Below are 27,092 nucleotides of genomic sequence, written 5' to 3'. Positions count from 1 at the left end.
TCATGGGGTGTGGGCATTGCTGGCTGGACCAGCGTTTATTGCCCATCCCTAGTCGCCCTTGAGAAGGTGGTAGTGAGCTGCCTTCTTGAACCACTGCAGTCCATGTGGTGTAGGTACACCCACAGTGCTGTTAGGAAGGGAGTTCCAGAATGTTGCCCCAGAGCCAGTGAAGGAAATGGGTGCAGGAATAGTCTCAAGATTCTACCACAACTCTGACTATAGGGCTTGATATATGTTCTTTGTAACCAGCACACCCCAGAACTTATATAAGATGCGAGTCTGCAGATTTCCACTGTAAGCGTCGGAAAATTTCATGGCTGTCTGAGCCTGATTCTGTGCTCCCTCAGGCCAGAATTTTCTTGAGGGCAGGTTAGGAGGTAGGGAGGGCTGGGAAAAGAGAGAAAACGATTTTGGGACAACTCACCGATGTGCCCCTGCCTCTGGGCGAGTTTTCCAGAGGTGACAGATTTCCCAGTGTAGCACGGGCCCCCCTGCTGTGTGAGGAGTTCAGCAATGCCACTAAGGCGGCTTCACAGTGGGGGATCTGAGATGTGAAACATTTGAGGCCTTTTACTAATTTGCTTGCAGTAATTCTCAATGCTTATGTATCCTCAAGCGGAAGGCAATGCCACTGCTGCCACTTCATGGAATCTGATGTCCCCACTAATGGTGTACCTGCTCCAATGGCAGCTTTTCCCCTCCTGCTAAAGGCACCTCCATGGGTGTACCTACAGAATCTTCTGCTGCTGACCCTTCAGCAGCGCCCACACTGCAGTGGCTGCCAGTGGCCATATGCACGGGCTGCACTGTTTGGCACTCTTGACTCTGGACCCTGTCTGTCAGCCTGGGATGGGGCTCCCAGAGACAGCTTCTTAATTGGCTGCCTCTGGGAAGGTCGCATCCGACATCTCGCCATGGCCACTTCCAGGGTTCCCGACCTAGTATTGACCCTGCCTTTGGGATCGTGGCTCACCTGGGAAAATTCTGGTCTCAGTAGCAATTTTATAAGGAGCCACTAAATGTCAACTTGGCTGAAATAAGCTTGCAGTATACAACCTCTCGACTATGTTGGTGATACCTCATTCAGTGGGACCATGTTCAATCAATGATCCACTTGGTGACACTACATTCAATCAGCGATCCACTCAGTGACACCACGTTTAATCAGTGATCTACTTGGCTAACCAATAGAATCATGAGGGTAATGCTGCAGAGGTTGTCAGCAACCTGGGAAAATTCTACCAGAAAGGTTCCACTTTTGTTTAATATCTTTATAAATGATCTAGAGCTAGCACAGTGACGACAATTGCAAACTATGCAAAGGTAAAGAATGTCCAAAGGTGAACAGAATAAGCTATAGGAGGATTTGAGTATCAAAGTCAGCATTAATAGTTGGTCCCAGAGTGAGATTGGAACTGGTCATTAAAAAAAAAGATGGCCACTGTACTCAGCTGCAGCCATTAATGATGAAGATCGTCCATCACCTACCTTGTCTTGTATGAATCGAGCGTCTTTGTTTGAGGACTTCAGCAGCATCTGAACTATGTTGAGTGCGCCACTGGGTCGACTAGCTGCATAGTGTAGAGGCAACTGATCCTTGTGCTGAAAAGCAAGGAAAAGTGCAGTGAGATAGATGCCATCTATCCTGAGGAGGCCATTGATACAACATTTCTCCCACTTATTCCCCCATTTCTCATCACCTGCAAAACAGATCAGCACAAAATACCCATAATCTTGCCGAGTAATCATTCTTCATTGAGACATGGGGAAACCTATGTCTTTTCATTATCCATTTACGGGATGTGGGTGTCCCTGGCTAGGTCAGCATTTATTGCCCTTGAGAAGGTGGTGGTGGAATAGGGTGGTGAGGGGAGGGGGATGGGGGTGACGGAGGGGTGTTTGGGGTTAAGGGGATGGGGTGAGGGAGGAGTATGGGGTTTCAGGGGATGGGGTGAGCAGAGGGGTGATAGGGATAAGGAGAAGGGGGATGGGGGGGGTTTGAAGGAATGGGGGTGTTAGGAGAGGGGTGCTGGGGGTGAGGGAGGCAGGATGAGGTGAGGGGAGGGGCCGATGGGGGTGAGGTGAGGCAGGGTTGGGAGGTGAGGGGAAGAGGGCAATGGGGGTGAGATGATGGGGTGAGGGGAGGTAGAATGTGGTGAGGTGAGGTGAGATGGGATGGGGGTGAGGGGAGTTGGGTGGGGAGAGTGGGGGCAATGGCTGAGTTGGATGGCGGTGAGGGGAAGGGGCTGATGGAGTGAGGGGGATGAGGATAAGGGGCGGGCATCACTGTGGAAGGCAGGGGTTGTTTGAGTGCAGGTGGCCCTTGCCTCTGGGAGAGTATGTGAAAAGATTACTGGGTAACATAAAAGGGAACTTAAAAATCTTTTCTCAACATATACAAAGCAAAAAGCTAGTGAAATGATTGGTGGGGCTGGTTAGGGGAAAAAAACAAAATCTCCTTGTGGAGGAAGAGGGCACTGAGGTACTGAAGGAGTATTTTGCATCTAAAAAGATGACAATAAAGTGAGTGTTGCAGTAGAGAAGGAGATATAGGGAGCTAGGATAAAAAGATAGAAAGGAGATGTTAACTAGATTGGCATCATTCAAGGTTAACAAGTCATTCTCCTAGGTTGCTGAAGAAAAAGGTGGAGACAGCAGAAACGCTTAACACAATATTTCAGTCCTCCTTGGACATGGGAGTAGTGCCAGAGGACTGGAGGATTGCAAATGTTTCACTCCCATTCAAGAAAGGGGAAGTAGGATAAAGCTGCTTTTTTTAAAGCCTATCATCACACTTTTTTTTTTGCTTTGGGGAATAGTGGGGAGGTGGTGAAAGGATTCCTGGGCTGATTATCAGCCCATTGAACCACGTCATGAACACTCCTTCCATGGCTAACAAGTCCTGGCATGGGACTTGAACCTGGAGCTTCTGGCCCAGAGAAGGGACACTTCTACTGCACCATAAGATCTCCTATAAACTGGATAACTATAGGCCAGTTAGTGGTGGTAAACTACTAGAGACCATTGACAAGGACCAAACTAAATTCTCGCTTGGAGAAGCCATGAGTTAAATAAGGGACAGCCAGTATGGATTGGTTAAAGTTGCATTGTGTCTCACTGATCTGATTGAGTTCTTTGATAAGGTAACAGAGGGGTGTGAGGGTAGTGAAGTAGATGTTGTATATGTGGACTTTTAAAAGCATTTGGTAAAGTATTACATAATGGGCTTACTCAGGAAACAGAAGCATATGGAATTATAGGGACAGTTGTAAGTTGGGTACATAATTGAGTGAGGGGTAGGAAGCAGCCCGTAGTGGTGAATGGATGTTTTTCTGGCTGGAGAGAATGATGCAGTAGTTGGATTTAAAGAAATAAAGACTCATATTTATATACAGCCTTTCACAACCACATCCCATAGCTCTTTACAGGCAATAAAGTACCTTTGAAATGTAGACAATGTTAATTAATGTAGGAAGCACAGAAGCCATCATATGCAAAGCAAGCTCCCACAAACAGCACTATGATAATGACCAGGTAACCTATTTTTTGTGATGTTGATTGAGGAATGAATATTGGCCAGGACTCCGTGTAATTAAGAAACATATAATTTTAGTTGTAATTGTGGGTGGTACTAGCATTTAATAAACAGTAAATTGTAGTATACATAGGAATTATTCCAAATGAATTAAGAAAATAATTAAAATAAATTAGTAAATTATAATAAATTAGTAAATAAATACTGTAGTAAATGCTTTATATAAAGTTTAAGGTATGTCAATGCAGATCAGCCGTGTGGAATGTACATCTTGTGGGATGTGGGAAGTCGTGCAGGCACAAAGTGCCCTCGATGACTACATTTGCAGGAAGTGTCGCCAGCTGCAGAAACATGAGATCCAAGCTGCTGAGCTTGAGCGGCGGCTGGAGTCACTGTGGTGCATCCACAAGGCTGAGGATTATGTGGATAGCACATTTAGAGAGGTGATCACATCACAACTAGGAAGTACACAGGCAGAGAGCGAATGGGTGATCGCCAGAGTATCTAAGAGAAACAGGCAGGTAGGGCAGGAATCCCCTGAGGTTATCTCTCTCTCTAACAGCTTTTCCATTTTGGATACTTGTGAGCGAGGTGGTTCCTCAGAGGACTGTAGCAAGATCCAAGTTCGTGGCACCATGGGTTGCTCAGCTGTACAGGAGGGGAGGAGGAAGAGTGGAAGTGCTATAGTAGTAGGGGGTTCCATAATTAGGGGAGCAGACAGACATTCTGTTGCCGTAGACGTGAATCCAGGATGGTTGCCTCTCTGGTGCCAGGGTCAAGGATGTCACAGACTGATTGCTGGACATTCTTTTGGTGGGGTGGGGGGTGAACAGTCAAAGGTCATGGTCCACATTGGGACCAAAGACAGGCAAGAAAAGGGATGAGGCCCTGAAAGCAGATTTTTAGGGAGTTAGGAAGGGAATTAAAAAGCAGGACTTCTAGAGCAATAGTCTCAGGATTACTTTCAATGCCATGTGCTAGTGACATAAGAATAGGAAGACTGAATAGTTCAATGCGATGCTGGAGAAATGGAGTAGGAGGGAGGGCTTTAGATTTCTGAGGCATTGGGATCAGTTCTGGGCAGGTGGGACCTGTACAAGATGGACGGATTACACCTCAACAGGACTGGGATGAATGGCTTCGTGGGGAGGTTTGCTAGTGCTGTTGTGGAGGATTTAAACTAGATTGGCAGGGGAATGGGAACCTGAGGGGAAATTCAGAGAGGAGAGGAGAAAAATTGACAGTGGGAAATAGTGAATTATCAACCGATAACGAGGATATATCATAGAGTAGTAGCAAGGTAGACAGAATACTTGGAGAGTTTGATAGAGAAGGCAACAATAAGTTATTAGATGGGGCCAGAATAAGGGAGAAAGTAAAAAAGCCTAAATCAGGGCTAATGTGTATGTATGCGAATGCATGGAATGTGGTTAATAAGATTGGTGAACTGCAGGCACAGGTTGACAAATGGAATTATGATACTATTACTATAACAGACACCTAGCTCATAGAAGGGAAGGACTGGATGTTAAATATTCCTGAGTACAAGATGTTTAGAAGAGGCAGGGAAGGCAGAAAAGGGCGGTTGGAGGGGTGCCAGAGGCAGGAGGGTGGGAAGTCGCAATATTGATTAAAGATGGCATTACAGTACTGGAGAGAGAGGATGTTCCAGAGGGGTCAAGGACAGAATCTCTCTGGCTAGAGGTAAGGAATGAAAAAGGTGTAATAACATTGATTGGTGTGGTATATAGACCACCAACTAGTGGAAGGGATATGGAGAAACAAACTTGCAAAGAAATTACGGAGATGTGCAGGAATTATAGAATAATCATAATGGGGGACTTCAATTATCCAAATATAGACTGGGATAGGAACAAAAGGACAAGAGGGGCAGAGTTCCTGGAATGTGTTCAAGATAACTTTCTGCAGCAGTATGTTTCCAGTCCAACGAGAGGACATGCACTTTTGGAGCTGGTTCTGGGGAATGAGTTGGCCTAAGTGGATCAAATATCAGTGGGAGAGCCTCTAGGGGACAGTGACCATTGTATCATAAAGTTTAGGTTAATCGTGGAAAAGGACAGGGAACAATCCAGAGCAAGGATAATTAATTGGGGGAAAAGCCAACTTCAATGGGATGAGAATGCATCTGAGTGGAGTGGGTTGGAATCAGATGTTGGCAGAAAAGACGGTGGCTGAACAGTGGGCTGACTTCAAAAGAAAAAGTATTGCAGGCAATGACAAGATATATTCCCTTGAAGGGGAAAGGTGGGACAAGTAAATCCACAGCAAAAAGAAAAGGGAGAAGTGCGCATACGACAGATGTCAGGTAGAAAATACAATGGAGAATCAGGCTGAATATAGAAGGACCAGAGGGGAAGTGAAGAAATGAATAAAAAATGCAAGTAGAGAGCATGAAAGGAGGTTGGCAGCGAACATAAAAGGGAATCCCAAGGTCTTCTATAAGCATGTAAACAATAAAAGGGTGGTAAAAGTGTAGGACCGATTAGGGATGTGAAGGTTGGAGAAATAGCGCAGGCATTGTATGAGTACTTTGTATCTATCTTTACAAAGGAAGAACTTGCTACCCAGGCCGAGGTGAGAGAGGAGGTAACTGGTACACTAGAAGAACTTACAATTGAGAGGAAGGAGGTGTTGGAAAGGCTATCTTAACTTAAAATAGATAAGGTACCAGGACCGGACGAGATGCATCTAAGGGTACTGAAGGAAGTGAGAGTGGAAATTGCAGAGGCACTAGTGATAATCTTCCAGTCTTGCTTAGACACAGGGGAGGCGCCAGAGGATTGGAGAACTGCAAATGTTACACTCTTGTTCAAAAAGGGGTGCAAGAATAAAGCTGGCAACTACGGACCAGTCAGTTTGATCTCCATGATGGGGAAACTTCTGGAAAACTATACTACGGGATAAAATCAATAGTCACTTAAACAAGTGCAGGATAATTAAAGCCAGGAAAAGCTAGAATGGATTAATTAAGGGAGAATCATGTTTAACTAACTTGCTGAAATTTTTGAGGAGGTAACAAAAAAGGTTGATAAGGGAAACACTGTTGATGTTGTGTATATGGATTTTCAAAAGGCATTTGATACAATGTCACACAACAGACTTGTGAGCAAAATTCTAGTTCATGGAATAAAAGGGAAAGTGGGCACTTGGAGAAGAAATTGGCTGAGTGACAGGAAACAGTAGTGACAAATGGTTGTTTTTCAGATTGGAGGAAGGTCTGTGGTAGAGTTTCCCCAGGGGTCAGTGTTGGAACCCTTGCTCTTCCTGATATATATTCATGACCTAGACTGTGGTGTGCAGGGCATGATTTCAAAATTTGCACTTGATACGAAGATTGGAAATGTTGCCAACTGTGATGGGAATAATCTTGAACTTCAATAGGGCATAGAAATGTTGGTGGATTGGGCAGACAAGTAGCAGATGAAGTTCAATACAGAGAAGTGTGAGGTGATTCATTTTGGCAGGAAAAATATGCTGAGTATAGAATAAAGGGAGAGCCTCTAAAGGAGGTGCAGGAACAGAGGGACCTGGGTGTATACGTACATAGGTCATTGAAGATGGCAGGGCATGTTGAGAGAGCAGTTAATAAAGCATATAGTATCTTAGGCTTTATTAATAGGGGCACTGAGTACGAGAGTAAGGAGGTCATGTTGAACTTGTATAAGACACTAGTTTAGGCCTCATAGAGTACTATGGAGTACTGCGTCCAGTTCAGAGCCATACTTGAGGAAGGATGTGAAGGCATTGGAGAGAGTACAGAGGAGATTCACAAGAATGATTCCAGGGATAAAGAACTGTAGCTATGAGGATAGATTGGAGAGGTTGGGATTCTCTTCCTTGGGAAAAAGAAGGCTGAGAGGAGACTTGATAGAAACATTCAAGATCCTGAGGGGTTTGGACAGGGTAAATAGTGAGAAACTGTTCCCACCCAAGAGGACACAAAGATGCTGCCTGGGCTGGAGGGTCTGAGCTATGAGGAAAGATTGGATAGGCTGGGGTTGTTTTCCTTGGAGCAACGAAGTTTGAGAGGGGACCTGATAGAGGTGTATAAGATTATGAGGGGCATAGATAGGGTGGGTAAGAAGGCACTTTTTCCATTAGAAGAGAGGTCAATAACCAGGGGGCATAGGTTTAAAGAAAGAGGTAGAAGGCTAAGAGGGGACTGGAGGAGGAGAAACTTTTTCACCCAGGGGGTGTTGGAAGTCTGGAACTCACTGCCTGAAAAGGTGGCTGAGTCAGAAATGCTTGTAACATTTAAGAAGTATTTAGATATTCACTTGTGTTGCCATAGCCTCCAGGGCTATGGGCCAAGTGCTGGAAAATGGGATTAGTGTAGTTAGATTTTTGTTGACCGGTGTGGACACGATGGGCCAATTGGCCTCCTTCTGTGCTGTAGATATCTATGAGTCTATGAGAACTCGAGGGCATAGATTCAAAATAATTATCTAAAGGAGTAAATGTGATGTGAGGAAAAATGTTTTCACCCAGAGGGTGGTTGGAGTCTGGAACAAGCTTGCTCAAAGGGTGGTGGAGGTAGGTTCGATCGAGGTATTCAGGAGTGAATTGGATTACTACCTGAAAAGAAAGAATATACAAGGTTACAGGGATAAGGCAGGGGAGTGGGGCGAGGTGGAATGCTCTTTCAGAGAGACAGTGCAGACTTGATGGGCTGAATAGCCCCCTTTTGCACCGTAAAGATACTGTGATACAATACGCAACTGACCTGCACTTGGGTATAGACAGTACAATTTTGAAGCTTTCGGATGAAACAAAACTTGGCAATTAGTGAATAGTGAGCAGGATAGATGCAGACTTCAGGTGGACATAAGCTAGTAAAATGAGCAGACACATGGCAGTTTAAATTTGATGTGAATAAGTGTGAAGGATGCACTTTGGGAAGAACAAATGGAGAGGCAGTAAAATCCAAATGGTACTATCGGGGAGTGTGGGGGGAGGATTTAAGATCAGAGGAACCTGGGGTGCACATTCACAAATCTTTGAAGGTGGCACAGATAGTTGATATGGAAGTTAAGAAAGTGTATGAGACACCTGGCTTTGGTAAATAGGGGCATTCAAAACAAGGAAGTCATGCCAAACCTTTACAAGTGTTGTAGTGTGCCTGATTCTAGGCACCACACTTTAAGAAGGTTGCCAATTCCCTGGAAAAGGTACAGAGGTGGTTTACCAGGATGATAATGATGATGGACTTCATTTATGTGGAGAAATTGGAAAAAAAAACTGGAATTGCTCTGCTTGGAGCTAATAAAGCTAAACGGAGATCTAACAGAGGTGTTCAAAACGATGAGCAGTTTTGAAGGAGCAAGTAGTGAGACATTGTTTCTGTTGTGTTATTATAATAATATAATAACTTGGGCTTATTTACTGTACAAGACACAAGGCACCAATCACTCATTAGGGATTTAGTAAACATGTTGCGCATTCATTTATTAAGATGAGGCCATTGGCCATAAACTGAACTGTACTAGCCATATAAATACTGTGGCTGCAGGAGCAGTCAGAGGTTAGGAATCCTGCGGTGAGTAACTCACCTCCTGACTCCCCAAAGCCTGTCCACCATCTACAAGTCAGGAGTGTTATGGAATAGTCTCCACTTGCCTGGATGAGTGCAGCTCCAACAACACTCAAGGAGCTTGACACCATCCAGGACAAAGCAGCCGCTTGATTGGCAACCCATCCACAAACATTCATTCCCTCCGCCACCAATGCACAGTGGCAGCAGTGTGTACCATCTACAAAATCTACTGCAGGAACTCACCAAGCATCCTTAGACAGTGCCTTCCAAACCCATGACCACTACCATCTAGAAGAACAAGGGCAGCAGACACAAGGGAACACCACCACCTGGAAGTTCCCCTCTAAGCCATTCACCATCCTGACTTGGAAATATATCGCCGTTCCTTCACTGTCGCAGGGTAAAAATCCTGGAACTTCCTCCCTAACAGCACTGTGGGTGTGCCTACACTATCTGGACTGCAGCGGTTCAAGATAGCAGCTAACCATCACCTTCTCAAGGACAATTAGGGATGGGCAATAAATGCTGACCTTGTCAGTGATGCTCACATCCCATGAATGAATTTAAAAAGAGAAGTTATACACAGCTATAAAACCTGAAGACAGAGATGTGTGTGTGTGTGTACTCTACTCAAAGCAAAAATGAAACTAAGACTGGATCACATGACACATTTCCCTTCTAGTGATATCATGCTGATATCCCTTAATGGCACATTACAACATCCCACTTTCTTTTCAAAGATACTTTCCTCCCATCCAAAGATGTCTAATTGTTTACAATACATGTTCATGTTTAGTTACTATTACGTAAGTGCATAGAACTGCCGAATCTATGAGTCTCTAAAGCATAAAGGAAATCTGCTGGGACACCCAGATCTTGTGATGGTCACCTTGTCTAAAGGTATCTCTGGTTGCTCACAGTGATCTGTGGGATTGTCATTCTTGGATGTTGTTCCTGGTTGCATTCTGGATCTTGTCCTCAATGCAATTGCACCACACTGTAGTTGAGGAGCAGGAATGGATCTGATTTGTCCTCGGTTACACCTCACCATTGTGCCTTTGTGTGTAATGACTTCATGGGACCTTGGTTCTGAACAAATCTCTGTCACCTCGGCTGACTGTCATTTACCTTCAGTGGGATCTTGGTGCAAACTTGCTGTCCCAACTGTAAACTTGGTAATTTTGTACCAGCATTTTTATCGTGCACGTTGGTCATCTCTTACAATTTCGAAAGTTGCTCTCTAGTTTCTGAGAGAGTAAATAGGTAAGAGTAGGTAAATTGATATGCACTGGTCTGTCAAACATGAGCTCTGCTGGTGATGGAATAGTTGCATTTAAAGATTTCGCTCTCAGATGTAACACTGCAATGTGTAGATCTTGCTTGGTCTGTCTACACTTGAGAATTAGGGATTTCACCATGCGAATCATCTGTTTAGCTAGGCTGTTACATCTGGTAATGAGGAGAAGAAGTAGTGTGATTGATATTCCACTTCTTGCCATATCTTGAAATGGCTTACCAATAAATTGTGGACCGTTATCCGCAATGATCCCTCTAGGCACACCAAATGAACAGAAAATGGTACTTAAGAGTGTGCACGACAGTTGTGCTTGATGTATTGAGCAACTGTTGAATAATGGAGTACTTGGTAAAGTAATTGATAATCACAATGAAGTCAGTGACATGGATATGAAAGAGGTCGGATGTGATTTTGGACCAAGGATGGGTAGTTACTTCATGTGGAATTAGTGGTGCTTTGTGCTGACTTGGCATATACTATTGACATGCCTCACACTTCTTGTCAATGACTGCAATATCATTGTTCGTACCCAGCCATTAGACAGTCTCTCTTGCCAATGCTCTCGTCCGATCTATGCCCATGTGTGAGTGATGAAGTTGCTGAAGAATATCAGGTCGCAAAGATTCCTGTATGATGACCTGCCTGCCTTTAAAGATGACTCCCTGGGAGATACCTAGCTTGTCCCAATAAGGCCAAAATTGCCTCACGAGATCATGGGTTGCTGAATTGAATCAGGCTATACTTCGATGATGGTTTTCCACAGCTTCTGTGGTGTAGCTTCTGTGCTGTTTCTTCTTGTAGCTGCTGGCATTTGCGTTGTGCAAAATGCACCAGATCAATTTGGAGAACATCTTCAAGTTCGATGTGAATGAAGTCAACTTGCAGGTCGAAGGGTATATCTTCTGTTTTCGCTGGTTTAGGCAATCTGCTAAGTGTATCCGATGTGTATCCGAAGTTACCTGGCTTGTACCGAATCTCACAGCTGTAACCTTGAATCTTTATCAAGAGACATTGTAATCTTGGCGGTGCACTGGTCAGTGGCCAGTCTCTACCACAAATCTTTTGCCAAATAGATGGATATGAAAACGCAGAGGGTAACATTTTCCCCCTGTCGGGGGGAAGAGTGGGAGTGGGCGCCGGTGGCTGGCCTTCCGATCGGTGCCCCCGGTTGGGGGGGCGCTGCCATTTTATCTGGGTGGGCCAATTAAGGCCCACCCAGCATGATGTCCACCAGGAAGCACTATGTGCTCCCTGTGTGGGCGGGGGGAGGGGGGATTCCCTCAGCCGGGAGTGCGCTCGTTCGCGCATGCGCGCGAAAGAGCGCACATATCTCCATGAGGCAAAGTGCTGCCTCGGGGAGATCGGCTCCGATTCAAAGGTTGACAGAAAGGTAATAAAAAAAATTCCCTGACATGTCCCCTCATGTGACACTGTCACACGAGTTGGGACATGTCCTTAACTTTTATTTAAACACTTGATAAACATTTAAAAGCCCTCATGAAACTTCATCCCGCCCATGGATGAGGTTTCATGCTTTATCCGAGGCCCGCTAGGGCTCCCGGCCTGCCCGCCAACCCTAAGGTTGGATGGGCAGGTCCATCAATCAAGTTAATTAGTTTTGTTAATGTCCTTAATAGGTCATTGACAGTTCGGCAGGCGCACAGCTGAATCTAAATGACGTGGGGTGGCTTCGGGACGCATGCTCGATGTATCCCAGTGCCATGTGACGTGTCAGCGAGCGGGCCCCACCCCCGCTCGCCGACCAGAAAAACCTGCCCATGATTCCAAACACTAAAGCTAATGTTTCCTGCTCGATGTTGGAGTAATTTGGGTTGTGTTGCATAAGAGCATAAGAAATAGGAGCAGGAGTAGACCATTCGGCCCCTCAAGCTGATCTGCATCAGGCCTCAACTCCTTTTTCGTGCCAGCTCCTCATAGCCCTCAACTCCACAATATTTTAAAAATCTACCTGCCTCCTGTTTAAATACTTACAGTGATCTAGACTCCACAACTCTGAGGTAGAGAATTCTAGACATTCACTACCCTCTTGAGAGAAGAAATTACTTCACATCTCAGTTTTAAATGAGTGTCCCCTTATTTTGTAACTATGTCCCCTAGTTCGAGATTCCCCCACTAGTGGAAACACCTTCTAAACACCTGCCCTGTCAACCCCCTCAGAATCTTGCACAGTTCAATAAGATCACCCCTCATTTTTTTAAACTCTAATGAATAAAGACGTAACCTGTTTAGCCGTTCTTGTTAAGTCAACCCCTTCATTCTAGGAATCAGCCTAGTGAATCTCTTTTGAACTGCCTCCAATGCCATTATGTCTATACTTAAATACAGAGACCAAAACTGTACACAGTACTCCAGCATCACCAATATCCTGTACAGTTGTGACAAGGCTTCCCTAATTTTGAAATCCAACCCCCTAGCAATACAGGCCAAAATTCCATTTGCCTTCTTAATTACTAGCTGCACCTGCATGCTAACCTTTTGTGTTTCATGCACAAGAACGCCCAGATCCCTCTGTGCTGCACTTTTTTGGAGTCTCTCCATTTAAAAAATAGTCTGCCTTTTGATTTTTCCTACCAAAGTACATGACCTCACACTTTCCTACATTAAACTCCATCTGCCAAGCTTTTGCCCACTCACTCAACCTATCTATATCCCCTTACAGATTCCTTATGTCCTCATCACAACATGCCCTCCCACCTATTTTTGAATTGTCAGTGAATTTGGATGATTTACACTCTGCTCCTCCTCCAAGTCATTAGTATAGATAGTAAGTAATTGAGGCCCTAGGACTGATCCTCGTGGCACTTCACTAGTTACACCTTTCTAACCTGAAAAGGACCCATTAATCCCGACTGTCTTCTGTGTGTTAACCAATCCTCAATCCATGCTAATACATTACCCCCAATACCGTGATCTCTTATCTTGTGCCTCTTATCTTATCGAATGCCTTCTGTAAATCCAAATACACTACATCTGATGGTTCCCCTTTATCAACTCTGCTTTTGGGACTTCTCCGTGAGATGTACCGACCAGTAACAATGCTTGGCCTCAAGCTTTGTGAAGAATTTTGCACCTGCAAATCATGGGTTTAACTCTTCTAATGTGGATATTTTGTAAGGGCAGTGGCTTGTGTACAGGTGGAGCAGGAAGAATCAGTAGTAGGTAATGAAGTGGGAATGTGTTCACAATTTACCCAAGAGAGTTCGGAAGGGCAGGTTACAGGAATGTTTAAAGGTTTTGTATGTGAAGGGAAAGTCTTCCCATGTGTACAGGGTGGAACAGGTAAAAATATTAAAATTTTAAGGGACACAGGGGCTATTTAGTCCTTAGTGTTATGGGATAGTGCTTTTTGTTGTCCAGAGGGGGTATTGCAGGAAAAGGTGGTAATAAATAGAATTCATGCAGATGCTAACCCTATTCCACCGTGAAAGGTAAATTTAAAGAGTAGGTTGAAAATAGGTGAAGTGATTGTTGAAGTAGTGGGAAAATTGCCCATTGCAGGGGTTCAATTTATCTTAAATAATGATATAGTTGGGTCACAGATGTTGGTGATGTCTACTGTAGTTCAGCAGCCTGTGATGATGTAATCAATAGAGATGCTGCAGAAAGAGCATGACATCATAGCAACTAGTTGTAGCAACTGAAATTCACCTATTGTGATGGTGTTGAAACCGGCTGGAACACAAAGGCTGTGTGTGGATTATCAGAAAATAAACGCAATGACAAAAGCGGATTCATATCCTATTCCATGGTTGGAAGATTGTATTGAGAAAGTGGGACAATCAGAATTTAATCACAAAGATTGATTTGCTGCGAGTATATTGGCAAATACCGTTATCAGAAAGAGGAAAAGAGATATTGGCTTTTGTAACACCAGATGGACTATATCAGTTTAAAGCTATGCCATTTGGAATGAAGAACGCACCAGCAACATTCAAAGACTGACAAAGTAATCACAGGGCTGAGCAATTGTGCTAACTCTATTGAGCACTTGGTAGCTTTCAGTCAAACATGGGAGGAGCATTTACAACATTTGAAAGAACTTTTTGATCAACTGCAAGAAGCTAATTTGGTGGTGAACTTGGCTCAGAGTGAATTTGCAAAAGCGCAAGCTACATATTTAGGCCATACCATTGGACATGGTGAGGTGGCCCCATGAGATGTGAAAGTGAAAGCCATTGTGGATTTCCAAGTGCCCACAACAAAGTGGGAAGTTTGAGATTTCTGGGCGTGAATGGATTTTATTGGAAGTTTGTACCAACTTTTAGCAATGTGGTTGCTCCATTGACTGAACTACTCAAAATGAACGAGAAATTTCAATGGACACAGGAGTGGCAGAATGCATTTGACAATTTAAAAACTATGTTGACTACTACACCAGTTTTGGCAGCAGCTAATTATGCCAAGCAGTTTAAGTTGGCAATTGATGCAAGTGATTTGGGTATTGGTGCTGTGTTGTTACAAGGAAATGAAACAGCAATTGAAAAGCCAGTAGGATATTTTGCATGGAAGCTGAATGTCCATCAGAAAAGATACTCAGCCATTGAAAAAGAGACTCTAGGCCTGGTATTAGTGTTGCAGCATTTCAAGGTTTATGTTGCAAGCAATTTGTCAGAAACAATTGTTTAAACCACAATCCTTCAAAATTTCTGTACTAATTTCGAGACTGAAGTGCAAGACTGTTCAGATGGAAGATTATTACTGCAACCATTTAATTTACAGATTATACATGTGGCTGGATGAGAAAATGTAATTACAGATGCACTGTCGAGAGTTTAAAGTTCAAAGAAGATTGGACATTTGAAACATAGACACTGGACTGAAATGACCTCTATTGTATCAGCATAACAATATATACAAAGCCCTTGTACCCCTTTGGTACAAGGGCTTTGTATATATTATGTTAATACATGTACCTGGTAGTGTAATAGTTTTGTATGTATAGATAAGTATAGTAAATAATGCGAAATGGGTTGAGAAAATGAAACCATCTTTTAGAATTATGACGGTTAATTTTTCCATACGGATGGGGGTGTAACGGAACTATCATATTGTTCCTGATATTTCTGTGGGATACTTTAAAGCAGTCTTATGTTTGGGTGTGTGTAGGTTTCTGGGTGTGTGAATAATTTAAGTAAACTGCAGACTGTAAGACTAAGGTTTGAATCATCAAAGGGGTTAAATGTAAAAAACAGGTATTTGAAATGCTAACGGATGAGCTAAGTAAAATGGAATTTGTATTTTTAAATAAGTGGAGAGGTTGTTGGCTTTTCAAAGGGACATGGTAAGACATTTACAACCGGCAAGATAAATAAGGCAAAGTTATTACGTTTATTTTTCCCAAAAGTGTTGGCCATAATGATAACATGAAAGATTTCTATATTCTGGGAAAAGTGACTTCCAAAGACAGGTTGAAGGAATGGAATTTACAGATCAATAAGGAGAATTGGATAAAGGGAATTGGATAAATACTTGAAAGGCTAAGGGGGAATTAGAGCATGGGACTAATTGAATAGCTCTTTCAAAGGGCAGGCATGATGGGTCAGATGGCCTCCTTCTGTGTTGTGAGATGCTACGATTAAAAAAAGGAATATACATTTGACCTTATTCTTGCTACATGTGCAGCACAATGTACTTCACTGTGCTTCATCAACAGGGTTGGAACTTCCAGGTGAATCCAGGTCCCAGAGATGAAATGCCAGCATCTAAGCCACTTCCTTTTGGTCTTCGCAATCTATGCCAGATGGATGTTTCGTAATGATCTACTAGGTATTTTGTTACTAGATCTGTAAACTCAGAACTACAAGTAGCTAAGTGGCATAATATAACAAACTCCCCAATCAAGGATATAAATGCTTGTAAAATAGTGAAGTGCAGTGCTGGCAGTGAATGCCCTTTTACCTCTGGAGCCTAATTTGAAACCAGTTCAGAATGATGCGAATCTGCTCTTGGCTGGTTGTAAGGGTCTTTTGTGAAATATGCATCTTTAACCCATTTCCTACTGGATGTGAGCCCATAATGCAAAACAGCTCCTAATTTGGCACCAAATTCATGATGTCATTCAAAGGCAATAATGGTGCGTCGTGCAATAAATAGAAATGGGTGCAGTAAGGGTCAGGATAACTAGAGGGGGGTTTACACTGCAGCCGCTTGTGCTATACCTAACCTTGGGAATGTTGGTACTGCAGAGGAGTTCTGATGCTAGCATTAAAATCCCTTGCTGTATTAAACACAAAATTTTATCCCATCGACAAAAAGAACGAAAAATGGGAGATAACAGAGATCCTAGCTGTACACAATACCTTATAAGGCAGTGATGTCTCACCTACATGAATATGCCAGGTCACCAACCCCTTACAAGGCAGTGAAAGCTCACAAAAACCCATCACATCATAATAGATGCCTCATATATTATAAGCTGTGAAAGGCGTTAAAACATCAAAAAAAGAAAAAAATACTGCGACACAAGAAGCAGAAAGGTGAAAGAGACACAATAATGAAGAGCTGTAAGCCAAAAAAGAAACAAGATGATTGCTTTTTGCGAAGGCGACACTTACGCCGCTTGCACATATGCAAAAGGGACAGGTCAAAAACTTATCGAAGGAGGCGCCACATCAGAAGATTACCAAAGAGAAGAAGAAAATGTTAAAAGTTGACTGTCAGACTTCACCGATCAACAAATCTTAAAGAATTTTGTGAAGAAAATTTCACTGCTCGTGACAAGATCCTCTCTGAAAACAGTTCTCTTGCTGCTTCATATACCGCAGCCATTTGAATAAACCTCAAATAAACATTGTGTACCTTGATTTTGATCAAGTGTATTGTATTTACTGATCTATGATGTGACTATTAAGAGTGGAATTTTACGCTGGTGAGATTTCACGGTCCCGCCGAAGTCAATGGAGTTTTGAACGGCTCACCGCGTTTTACGGACCCGCCCAATTCCACCCAATGGGCAGAATTTTGCCCTTGGTGGGCGTGCGGGCCCCACCGGCTTGGCGGCGGGCGGGCAGCTGACCCCCGCCACCGGAACGGGGCCCGCCGCCATATCGAGTTGGCCCGCCCAGCGGCCTGCCCGACAGGAAGTGCTATGCGTTTCCTGGGACGGGGGGGAGGGGATCCCCAGCTGTCAAAGCGCGGTCTTTCACGCATGCGCGCAAAAGACCGCACTGCTCCCTGAGACAAAGTGGTGTCTCAGGGAGATTAGTGACAGTGTACAAAACTTAAAAAATAGAAAAATAAAAGTATTAACATGTCCCCCTCATGTGACAATGTTACACGAGATGGGACATGTTAATAAAAACGACATAGACTTTATTAAACTTTATAAAAACGGACAGGAAACCTCATCCCGCCCAGTGGATGAGGTTTTGTGTGTTATCAGAAGCCCATTGGGGCTCCTGGCCTGATTTCGCTGTCCGCCCACCTTCTTAAAAATTTAAAGAGACCAGGGTGACGTCGGGGGTTCCTTCCAACATCATCCCGCGTCATTTTCCTGTCGGCGAGCAGGCCCCGCCCACAGAGGCATGAGGGAGGAGCTGGCCAGAATTGACTGGGAGATGAGCCTAGCAGGAAAGACAGTGGAACAGCAATGGCAGCAGTTTCTGGGAGTAATTTGGGAGACACAGCAAAAATTCATCCCTAGGAAGAAGAAGCATACTAAAGGGAGGACGAGGCAACCATGGCTGACAAGGGAAGTCAGGGACAGCATAAAAGCTAAAGAGAAAGCATACAATGCGGCGAAGAGCAGTGGGAAACCAGGAGATTGGGAAGCCTACAAAGACCAACAGAGGACAACTAAAAAAGAAATGAGGGAGAAGATTAAATATAAGGGTAAACTAGCCAGTAATATAAAAGAAGATTGCAAGAGTTTTTTTAGATATATAAAGGGTAAGAGAGAGGCAAAAGAGGACATTGGGCCGCTGGAAAATTACGCTAGAGGAGTAGTAGTGGGGAACAAAGAAATGGCGGAGGAACTGAATAGGTACTTTGCGTCAGTCTTCACGGTGGAAGACATGAGTAACATCCCCAAAGTCGAGAGAGTCGGGGGGCAGAGGTGAGTATGGTGGCCATTACCAAGGAGAAGGTGCTAGGAAAACTGAGAGGTCTGAAGGTGGATAAATCACTTGGACCAGATGGATTACACCCAGAGTGCTGAAGGAGATAGCTGAAGAGATAGTGGAGGCGTTAGTGGTGATCTTTCAGGAATCACTGGAGTCAGGGAGGGTCCCAGAGGACTGGAAAATCGCTAATGTAGCCCCCCTGTTTAAGAAGGGAGTGAGGCAAAAGATGGGAAATTACAGGCCGATTAGCCTGACCTCGGTCGTTGGTAAGATTTTAGAGTCCATTATTAAGGATGAGATTTCAGAATACTTGGAAGTGCATGGTAAAATAGGGCAAAGTCAGCATGGTTTCATCAAGGGGAGGTCATGCCTGACAAATCTGTTAGAATTCTTTGAGGAGGTAACAAGTAGGTTAGACAAAGGAGAGCCAATGGATGTTATCTACTTGGACTTCCAGAAGGCCTTTGACAAGGTGCCGCACAGGAGGCTGCTCAGTAAGATAAGAGCCCATGGTGTTAGAGGCAAGGTACTAGCATGGATAGAAGATTGGCTGTCTGGCAGGAGGCAGAGAGTGGGGATAAGGGGGTCCTTCTCAGGATGGCGGCCGGTGACTATTGGAGTTCCGCAGGGGTCAGTGTTGGGACCACAACTTTTCACTTTATACATTAATGATCTGGATGAAGGAACTGAGGGCATTCTGGCTAAGTTTGCAGATGATACAAAGATAGGTGAAGGGACAGGTAGTATTGAGGAGGAGGGGAGGCTGCAGAAGGATTTGGATAGGTTAGGAGAATGGGCAAAGAAGTGGCAGATGGAATACAACGTGGGGAAGTGTGAGGTCATGCACTTTGGTAGGAAGAATAGAGGCATAGACTATTTTCTAAATGGGGAGAGAATTCAGAAATCTGGAGTGCAAAGGGACTTGGGAGTCCTAGTCCAAGATTCTCTTAAGGTTAACTTGCAGGTTGAGTCAGTAGTTAGGAAGGCAAATGCAATGTTGGCATTTATTTCGAGAGGACTAGAATATAAAAATGGGGATGTGCTGCTGAGGCTTTATAAGGCTCTGGTTGGACCACATTTAGAATATTGTGAGCAATTTTGGGCCCCATATCTCAGGAAGGATGTGCTGGCCCTGGAGAGGGTCCAGAGGAGGTTCACGAGAACGATCCCAGGAATGAAAGGCTTAACATATTAGGAACATTTGAGGACTCTGAGTCTATACTCGATGGAGTTTAGAAGGATGAGGGAGGATCTGATTGAAACTTACAAAATACTGAAAGACCTGGATAGAGTGGACGTGGGGAAGATGTTTCCATTAGTAGGAGAGACTAGGACCCGAGGGCACAGCCTCAGAGTAAAGGGAAGACCTTTTAGAACAGAGATGAGGAGAAACTTCTTTAGCCAGAGAGTGGTGAATCTATGGAATTCATTGCCACAGAAGGCTATGGAGGCCAGGTCATTGAGTGTATTTAAGATCGAGATGGATAGGTTGTTGATTGGTAAGGGGATCAAATGTTACGGGGAGAAGACGGGAGAATGGGGTTGAGAAACTTATCAGCCATGATTGAATGGCGGAACAGATTCGATGGGCCGAATGGCCTAATTTCTGCTCCTATGTCTTATGGTCTAAATCGCTGACGGGAAAATCCTGGCCAATGTCTTTCATTCCGTGTGCAATGCAGTCAAACAAACTGCTCCACCTGAGGGGACAGATCTCAAATGGGGCATTGAAATCAGATGAAATCTCATGGGCTGCATCTTCCGGTTGGCGAGCGGGGGTGCGGGTCCCGCTCGCTGACGCGTAAAATGACCCAGGGTGACGTCGGGCGTGCGTCCCAACATCACCCTGCGTCATTTAGATTTGCAGTTCAGCGGGCACCCTAACCGTCAAAGGCCTATTAAAAAAGTAATTAAAATGATTAACGGGCAGGCAAAGAGCCCAGGCGACCTTCAGAAAAAACATGAAACCTCATCCACGAGCAGGATGAGGTTTCATGAGGGTATTAATTTTTATAAAATTTTTAAATAAAAGAAATTGACATGTCCCTGCTCATGTGACAATGTCACATGAGAGGGGACATGTCAGGAAAATTTTTTCTATCCTTCAAAAAATTTTCATAACTTCCACCGATCTCCCTGAGGCGGCGCTTTGCCTCAGGGAGATCTGTGCGTTTTTTCGCGTGCATGCGCGATAGAGCGGACTCCCGGCTCAGGGAATCCCCTCCCGCCCGCACAGGGAGTGGACGTCACGCTGGGCGGGCCTTAACTGGCCCGCCCACATAAAATGGCGGTGCGCCCCAACCTGCCCACCCGCGCCTGCTCCCACACATCCCCCCCCACCGACGGGGGGAAAATGCTGCCCCATGGATCAGGAAAGGGGAAGAAGAGCTAAGGCCCCTTTGCTACTTGATTGCTATCCAATGGTGATCACTGGGAAGTACACTCGGGATGTTGGAGCACATTGTGATGTCACTGACATTTAATGATCCACAGCTGTTCAATCATAACCTGGCTTCGATGGATTTGCAGTGGGTAGAGTCAGACATGTTTAGCCATACCACCAACCACCCCCTCCCTGCACCTTTACCAGACAGCAATCCTGGAGACCACCCACTTAGGGAAACATGGTCCCCATCTTTTCCACAATTAAGCCTTATTGAACAATGGATGCAAAGGCTGTCTGCCTTGGGGGTTTAACAGAAGCACCTGTGCATATGGTTTCAGGCATAACAGTACACAGATGCCAGTGAAAAACAGAATTTACTTATTTAACCAATTGACTGGAGTAAAAGTAGTTGCTCTTCCTGCAACAGCAGCAGTCCTGCATACTGTTACAATCCAGTTAGGGACCCTTAAACGTTTAAAAAGAAATCCAAATGCATCATTTTAACCAATAGAACTACACCACAAGATTTCACTTCTCTTTTTAAAAAACAAAAACTTGACTGAATATAAAAGACTTGAAACAAGCACTATTAACTTAACAATATGGTTTATAACTACATATGTTGTGCACTCAGGTTTACTTCTTACTTGCCCCAAGAGTTCCCTTATAAGACACATCAATCTTAAAGTTATTTACTCCTGTAGGTGTAGTATTTAGGGTGTTTGGGATTTTAAAGGTTAATGTGGGACTGAGGAAACAAATACCGCTCATATTATGATGTAGAGAGTCACATGGGAGTAGTAGAATGTCGGAGTAAGTCTGCTAGAAGTCTGCATGAAGATAGCACCTTGTCAGAACTGTATCCTGTACATATCTATATAGTTATCCGTTATTAATAAACAGTAATTGTTCAACCATACAAGCCTCTAGACCTCTTCATGAGACAACATACAACCATACAACAGTAGAGACCACCCATTTATATGTCACAAGCCTCTGGAGAATTCTCCTCAGCTCCAACTCAGAGGTAAAACTTTTATTTATCCTCTCTTGACTGTGGGTGACTCAGTCCCTTCTTCTGGTTACTTTTCAATACTTCCAACCTGACGATGAGGATTATTGTCCTTAGCGCTAGAGCCTTTGACATGAAAAATACAGAAGCGAGGAACAAGGGGAGGAAGGCAACGGAGGCCATAGCCACAGCATAGGAGATGCTGACTAAGCCAGAGCCACCTTGACAGGTCAGAGAATGAGTACCACAGCAGAGTGCATTTATCCAGACAGATGGTCACTGAGATTTGTGCCCTCACCACAGAAGAGCTCATAACCACAGCACTGCTTGCCATGCCCTGCCAGAAGCTGTCACTTTGGCCTTGAACCTCTTTGCCCCTAGATCCTTCCGAGGATCAACTGCACATCTTGCTAGTGTCTCTCAAATGGCTGCACACCACTGCATCTCACAGGTTACTAATCAACTCCTTGCTGAAGCTGGGCAGTACAAGCAATTCTTGAGAGATGGGGCCTCACAGGCACAAAGGGTTAAATCTCTCTCGTTAGCTTCCCCCTATTGCAGAACATCATCCATTACACCCATGTGGCCATCAAGGCACCGAATGACCAGTCAGTGAGATTCAGCAACAGGTAGGGCTTCTGCTCCCTCAACTTTAGCTAGTCTGTGACCACAGCAAGAGCTGCCTCCATGTGTGCACCCAATTTTCTGGCAGCTGCCATGACTCCTTCATCCTCCAGCAGTCCAGGATGCTGAAGCTCATCATCCTACGCCCCTCCAAGCTACTTGGATGGGTTCTAGGCGACAAGGGATATCCCTTGAAGAGATGGCTACTCACTCCTTTATGTGTCCCTGACGTATGTCATATGTCAATATTTACATCGTGTATGAAGAGTAAAGAAGAGCCTATTTACATGTGAAACAAACACCAGAGCTACTCAATGCTCTGCCCAACACAGTGGCCTCCACTCAGCCACTTCTTTGTGTTTTTTCAAAATTCATTCATGGGCATCACTAGCTAGGCCAGCATTTATTCCCCATTCCTAATTGCCCTTGAAGGGTGGTGATGAGCTGCTTTCTTCAACCAGTGCAGTCCATGTGGTGTAGGTACACCCACAGTGCTGTTAGGGAGGGAGTTCCAGGATTTTGACCCAGCGACAGTGAAGGAACGGTGATATATTTCCAAGTCAGGATGGTGAGTGACTTGGAGGGGGGGGTTTCCCGAGGTGGCGATGCTTCCATCAATCTGCTGCCCTTGTCCTTCTAGAGGGTAGTGGCCATGGGTTTGGAAGGTGCTGCCTAAGGAGCCTTGGTGGTGGAGGGAGTAAATGTTTGTGGATGGAGTTCCAATCAAATGGGCTGCTTTGTCCTGCATGGTGTTGAGCTTCTTGAGTGGTGTTGCAGCTGCACTCATCCAGGCAAGTGGAGGCTTGTGCCTTGTAAATGGTGGACAGGCTTTGGGGAGTCAAGAGGTGATTTGCTCGCTGCAGGATTCCTAGCCTCTGACCTGCTCTTGTAGCTACAGTGTTTATATGGCTAGTCCAGTTCAGTTTCTGGTCATTGGTAACCCTCAGGATGTTGATAGTGCAGGATTCAGCAATGATAATGCCATTTAATGCCAAGGAGCGGCAGTTAGATTCTCTCTTGTTGAAGATGGTAATTGCCTGGCACTTGAGTGGCAAGAATGTTACTTGCCACTTGTCAGCCTAAGCCTGGGTATTGTCCAGGTCTTGCTGTATTTGGTCATGGGCTGCTCCTGTAACTGAGGAGTCGCGAATGGTGCTGAACATTGTGCAAACAGCAGTGAACATCCCCACTTATGACCTTATGATGGAAGGAAGGTCATTGATGAAGCAGCTGAGGATGACTACCTTGTGGAACTCCTGTAGTGATATCCTGGAACTGAGATGATTGATCTCCAACACCACAACCATCTCCCTTTGTGCTAGGTATGACTCCAACCAGTGGAGAGTTTTACCCCTGATTCCCATTGACTCAAGTTTTGTTAGGGCTCCTTGATGCCACACTCGGTCAAATGCTGTCTTGAAGTCAAGGGCAGTCACTCTCACCTCACCTCTGGAGTTCAGCTCTTCTGTCCATTTTTGAACCAAGGCTGCAATGAGGTCAGGAGCTGAGTGACATTGGTGGAACCCAAACTGGGCGTTAGTGAGCAGGTTATTGCTCAGCAAGTGCCGCTTGAGAGCACTGTTGATGACCCCTTCCATTACTTTATTGATGATCGAGAGTGGATTGATGGGGCGGTAATTGACCAGCTTGGATTTGTCCTGCTTTTTGTGTACAGGACATACCTACATGTGTCTCCAGATCCACAGCAAAGTGGTTGAATCTAAACAACCCTCTGAAATGGCCTAGCAAACCACTCAGTTCAAGAACTACAAGGGATGGGCAACAAATGCTGGCTTTGCCTATGATGCCCACATCCCAGGAAAGAACTGAAAAAAAAAGAGTCCATGAGATATAATCTTTGACAGCAGTAAACTCTGCACTGCTGAGGCTTCCCAAAGTCTGACATGCTGTCGAACGGGGAGGAGTGCACTCCATTCCCCTCATCGACTGGTTGCAATGGTATTCACCCTCTCCACCAGCCGGATACATTCCTCCTTCCGCAACTTCCTCCTGCAAAGCCATCAGCGCGATTTCCATGGCTCCCTCCTCCATGACAATTATGATATAGCGATGGGGACCCCTGTCAAAGCCCTCTCCCTGGCACTGTGTGTCCTGTTCTCCTGCAAGGACATAAATGACACAGTGACATAAGTCACTGCTGGCCTCTCTGAGCAATGCCAGCAGCTCCTATACATAAGAAACTGCATTTATCAGTGCTGCCAGGTCCTCAGTGCCCTACCATTTACTGTGTATGTCCTACCTTGGTTTGTCCTTCCAAAATGCAACACCTCACACTTTTCTGCATTAAATTCCATCTGCCATTTTCTGGCCCCTTTTTCCAGTTGGTCCAGATCCCTCTGCAAGCTTTGAAAGCCTTCCTTGCTGTCCACAACGCCTCCAATCTTAGTGTCATCAGCAAACTTGCTGATCCAATTTACCACATAATCATCCAGATCATTGATATAGACAACAAACAACAATGGTCCCAGCACAGATCCCTGAGGCACACCACTAGTCACAGGCCTCCAGTCTGAGAAGCAATCATCCACTACTACTCTCTGTCTTCTCCCACACAGCCAATTTTGAATCCAGTTTACAACCTCTCCATGGATACCAAGTGTCTGAACCTTCTGAACTAACCTCCCATGTGGGACCTTGTCAAAGGCCTTACTAAAGTCCATGTAGACAACATCCACAGCCTTTCCTTCATCTACTTTCTTGGTAACCTCCTCGAAAAACTCTACAAGGTTCGTTAAACATGACCTACCACGCACAAAGCCATGCTGACTATCCTTAATCAGCCCTTGGCTGTCCAAATAATTGTATATCCGATCTCTCAGAACACCTTCCAATAATTTACTTACTGCTGACATCTGGTTCACTGGCCTGTAATTACCTGGTTTACTTTTGGAGCCTTTTTTAAGCAACGGAACAACATCAGCTACCCTCCAATCCTCCGGCAACTCACCGTGGCTAAGGACATTTTAAATATTTCTGCCAGGGCCCCTGCAATTTCTACACTAGTCTCCCTCAAGGTCCGAGGGAATATCATGACAGGCCCGGGGGATTTATCTACCTTTATTCACTGTAAGGCAGGAAGCACCTCCTCCTCTTTAATCTCTATATGTTCCATGAAACTACTGCTTGTTTCCCTTCCTTCCTTATACACTATGCCAGTTTCCTGAGTAAATACTGATGCAAAAAAACTGTTTAAGATCTCCCCCATCTCGTGAGGCTCCACACATAGACGACCACTCTGACCTTCAAGGGGACCAATTGTATCCCTTACTATCCTTTTACTCTTAATATACTTGTAGAAACCCTTCGGGTTTACCTTCACATTATCTGCCAAAGCAACCTCCTGTCTTCTTTTTGCCTTCCAGATTTCCTTCTTTAGTATTTTCTTACATTTTCTGTACTCTACAAGTACCTTATTTGCTCCTTGTTGCCTATACCTGCTATACACCTCTCTCCTCATCTTAACCAGATCCCCTATATCCCTTGAAAACCAAGGTTCCCTATGCCTGTTAACTTTGCCTTTAATCCTGACAGGAACATGCAAACTCTGCACCCTCAAAATTTCGCCTTTGAATGCCTTCTACTTACTGAACACATCCTTGCCAGAAAACAACTTTTACCAATCCACTCTTCCTAGATCCTTTCTCATTTCCACAAAATTGGCCTTTCTCTAATTTAGAATCTCAACTCGAGGACCAGGCCTATCCTTATCCATAATTAGCTTAAAACTAATGACATTGTGGTCACTGGACCCAAAATGTTCACCTGACCTGTCTGGTTCCCTAATAGGAGATCAAGTATTGCATCCTCTCTCGTTGGTACCTCTATACATTGATTTAGAAGACTTTCCTGAACACACTTGACAAACTCCAAGCCATCCAGCCCTTTTACAGTATGGGAGTCCCAGTCAATATGTGGAAAGTTAAAATCTCCTACTATCACAACTTTCTGTTTCTTACATCGGTCTGCTATCTCTCTACAGATTTGCTCCTCCAATTCTCTCTAACTATTGGGCGGTCTATAATACAACCCTATTAGTGTGGTCACACCTTTCCCGTTCCTCATCTCCACCCATATGGCCTCTGTAGACGAGCCCTCCGGGCTGTCCTGTCTACGCACAGCTGTGATATTTTCCCTGCCTAGTAATGCCACTCCTCCCCCTTTCATTCCTCCCCCTCTATCACGTCTGAAACAACGGAACCCCAGAACATTGAGCTGCCAGTCCTGCCCCTCCTGCAACCAAGTCTCACTAATTGCAATAATGTCGTAATCCCACGTGCCAATCCACGCCTTAAGCTCATCTGCATTTCCGACAACTCCTTGAATTGAAATAGATGCACCTGAGAACATTTCTATCACGTACAAACCTTTGATTTCTGTCTATACATGCATTCCTCACTTGACCTTTATCCTCCTCCACCTCACTATCTGCTCTAACACTCTGGTTCCCCTCCCCCTGCAAATCTAGTTTAAACCCCCCGGAGCAGCACTAGCAAACCTACCCACAAGGATGTTAGTCCCCCTCCAGTTCAGGTGCAAACTGTCCCGTCGGAACAGGTCCCACCTTCCCTGGAGCAGAGCCCAA

General features: G+C 44.7%; 1 protein-coding gene across 1 annotated transcript in view; it reads right to left on the bottom strand.

Moving 5' to 3' along the window:
* trpn1 (transient receptor potential cation channel, subfamily N, member 1) overlaps nt 1–27,092 on the bottom strand; it is a 331,698-nt gene that overhangs the window by 160,112 nt on the left and 144,494 nt on the right. The window contains exon 4 of the mRNA XM_078540988.1: nt 1,489–1,602. Within this exon, the coding sequence (XP_078397114.1) occupies nt 1,489–1,602 (114 nt within the window). The remainder of the gene's footprint in view (nt 1–1,488; nt 1,603–27,092) is intronic.

This window comes from Cetorhinus maximus, chromosome 4 (assembly GCF_964194155.1).
Source record: "Cetorhinus maximus chromosome 4, sCetMax3.hap1.1, whole genome shotgun sequence".
Classification (NCBI taxonomy): domain Eukaryota; kingdom Metazoa; phylum Chordata; class Chondrichthyes; order Lamniformes; family Cetorhinidae; genus Cetorhinus; species Cetorhinus maximus.
Note: the sequence above shows the minus strand (reverse complement) of the source record. Positions and strands in the feature narration are given on the sequence as shown.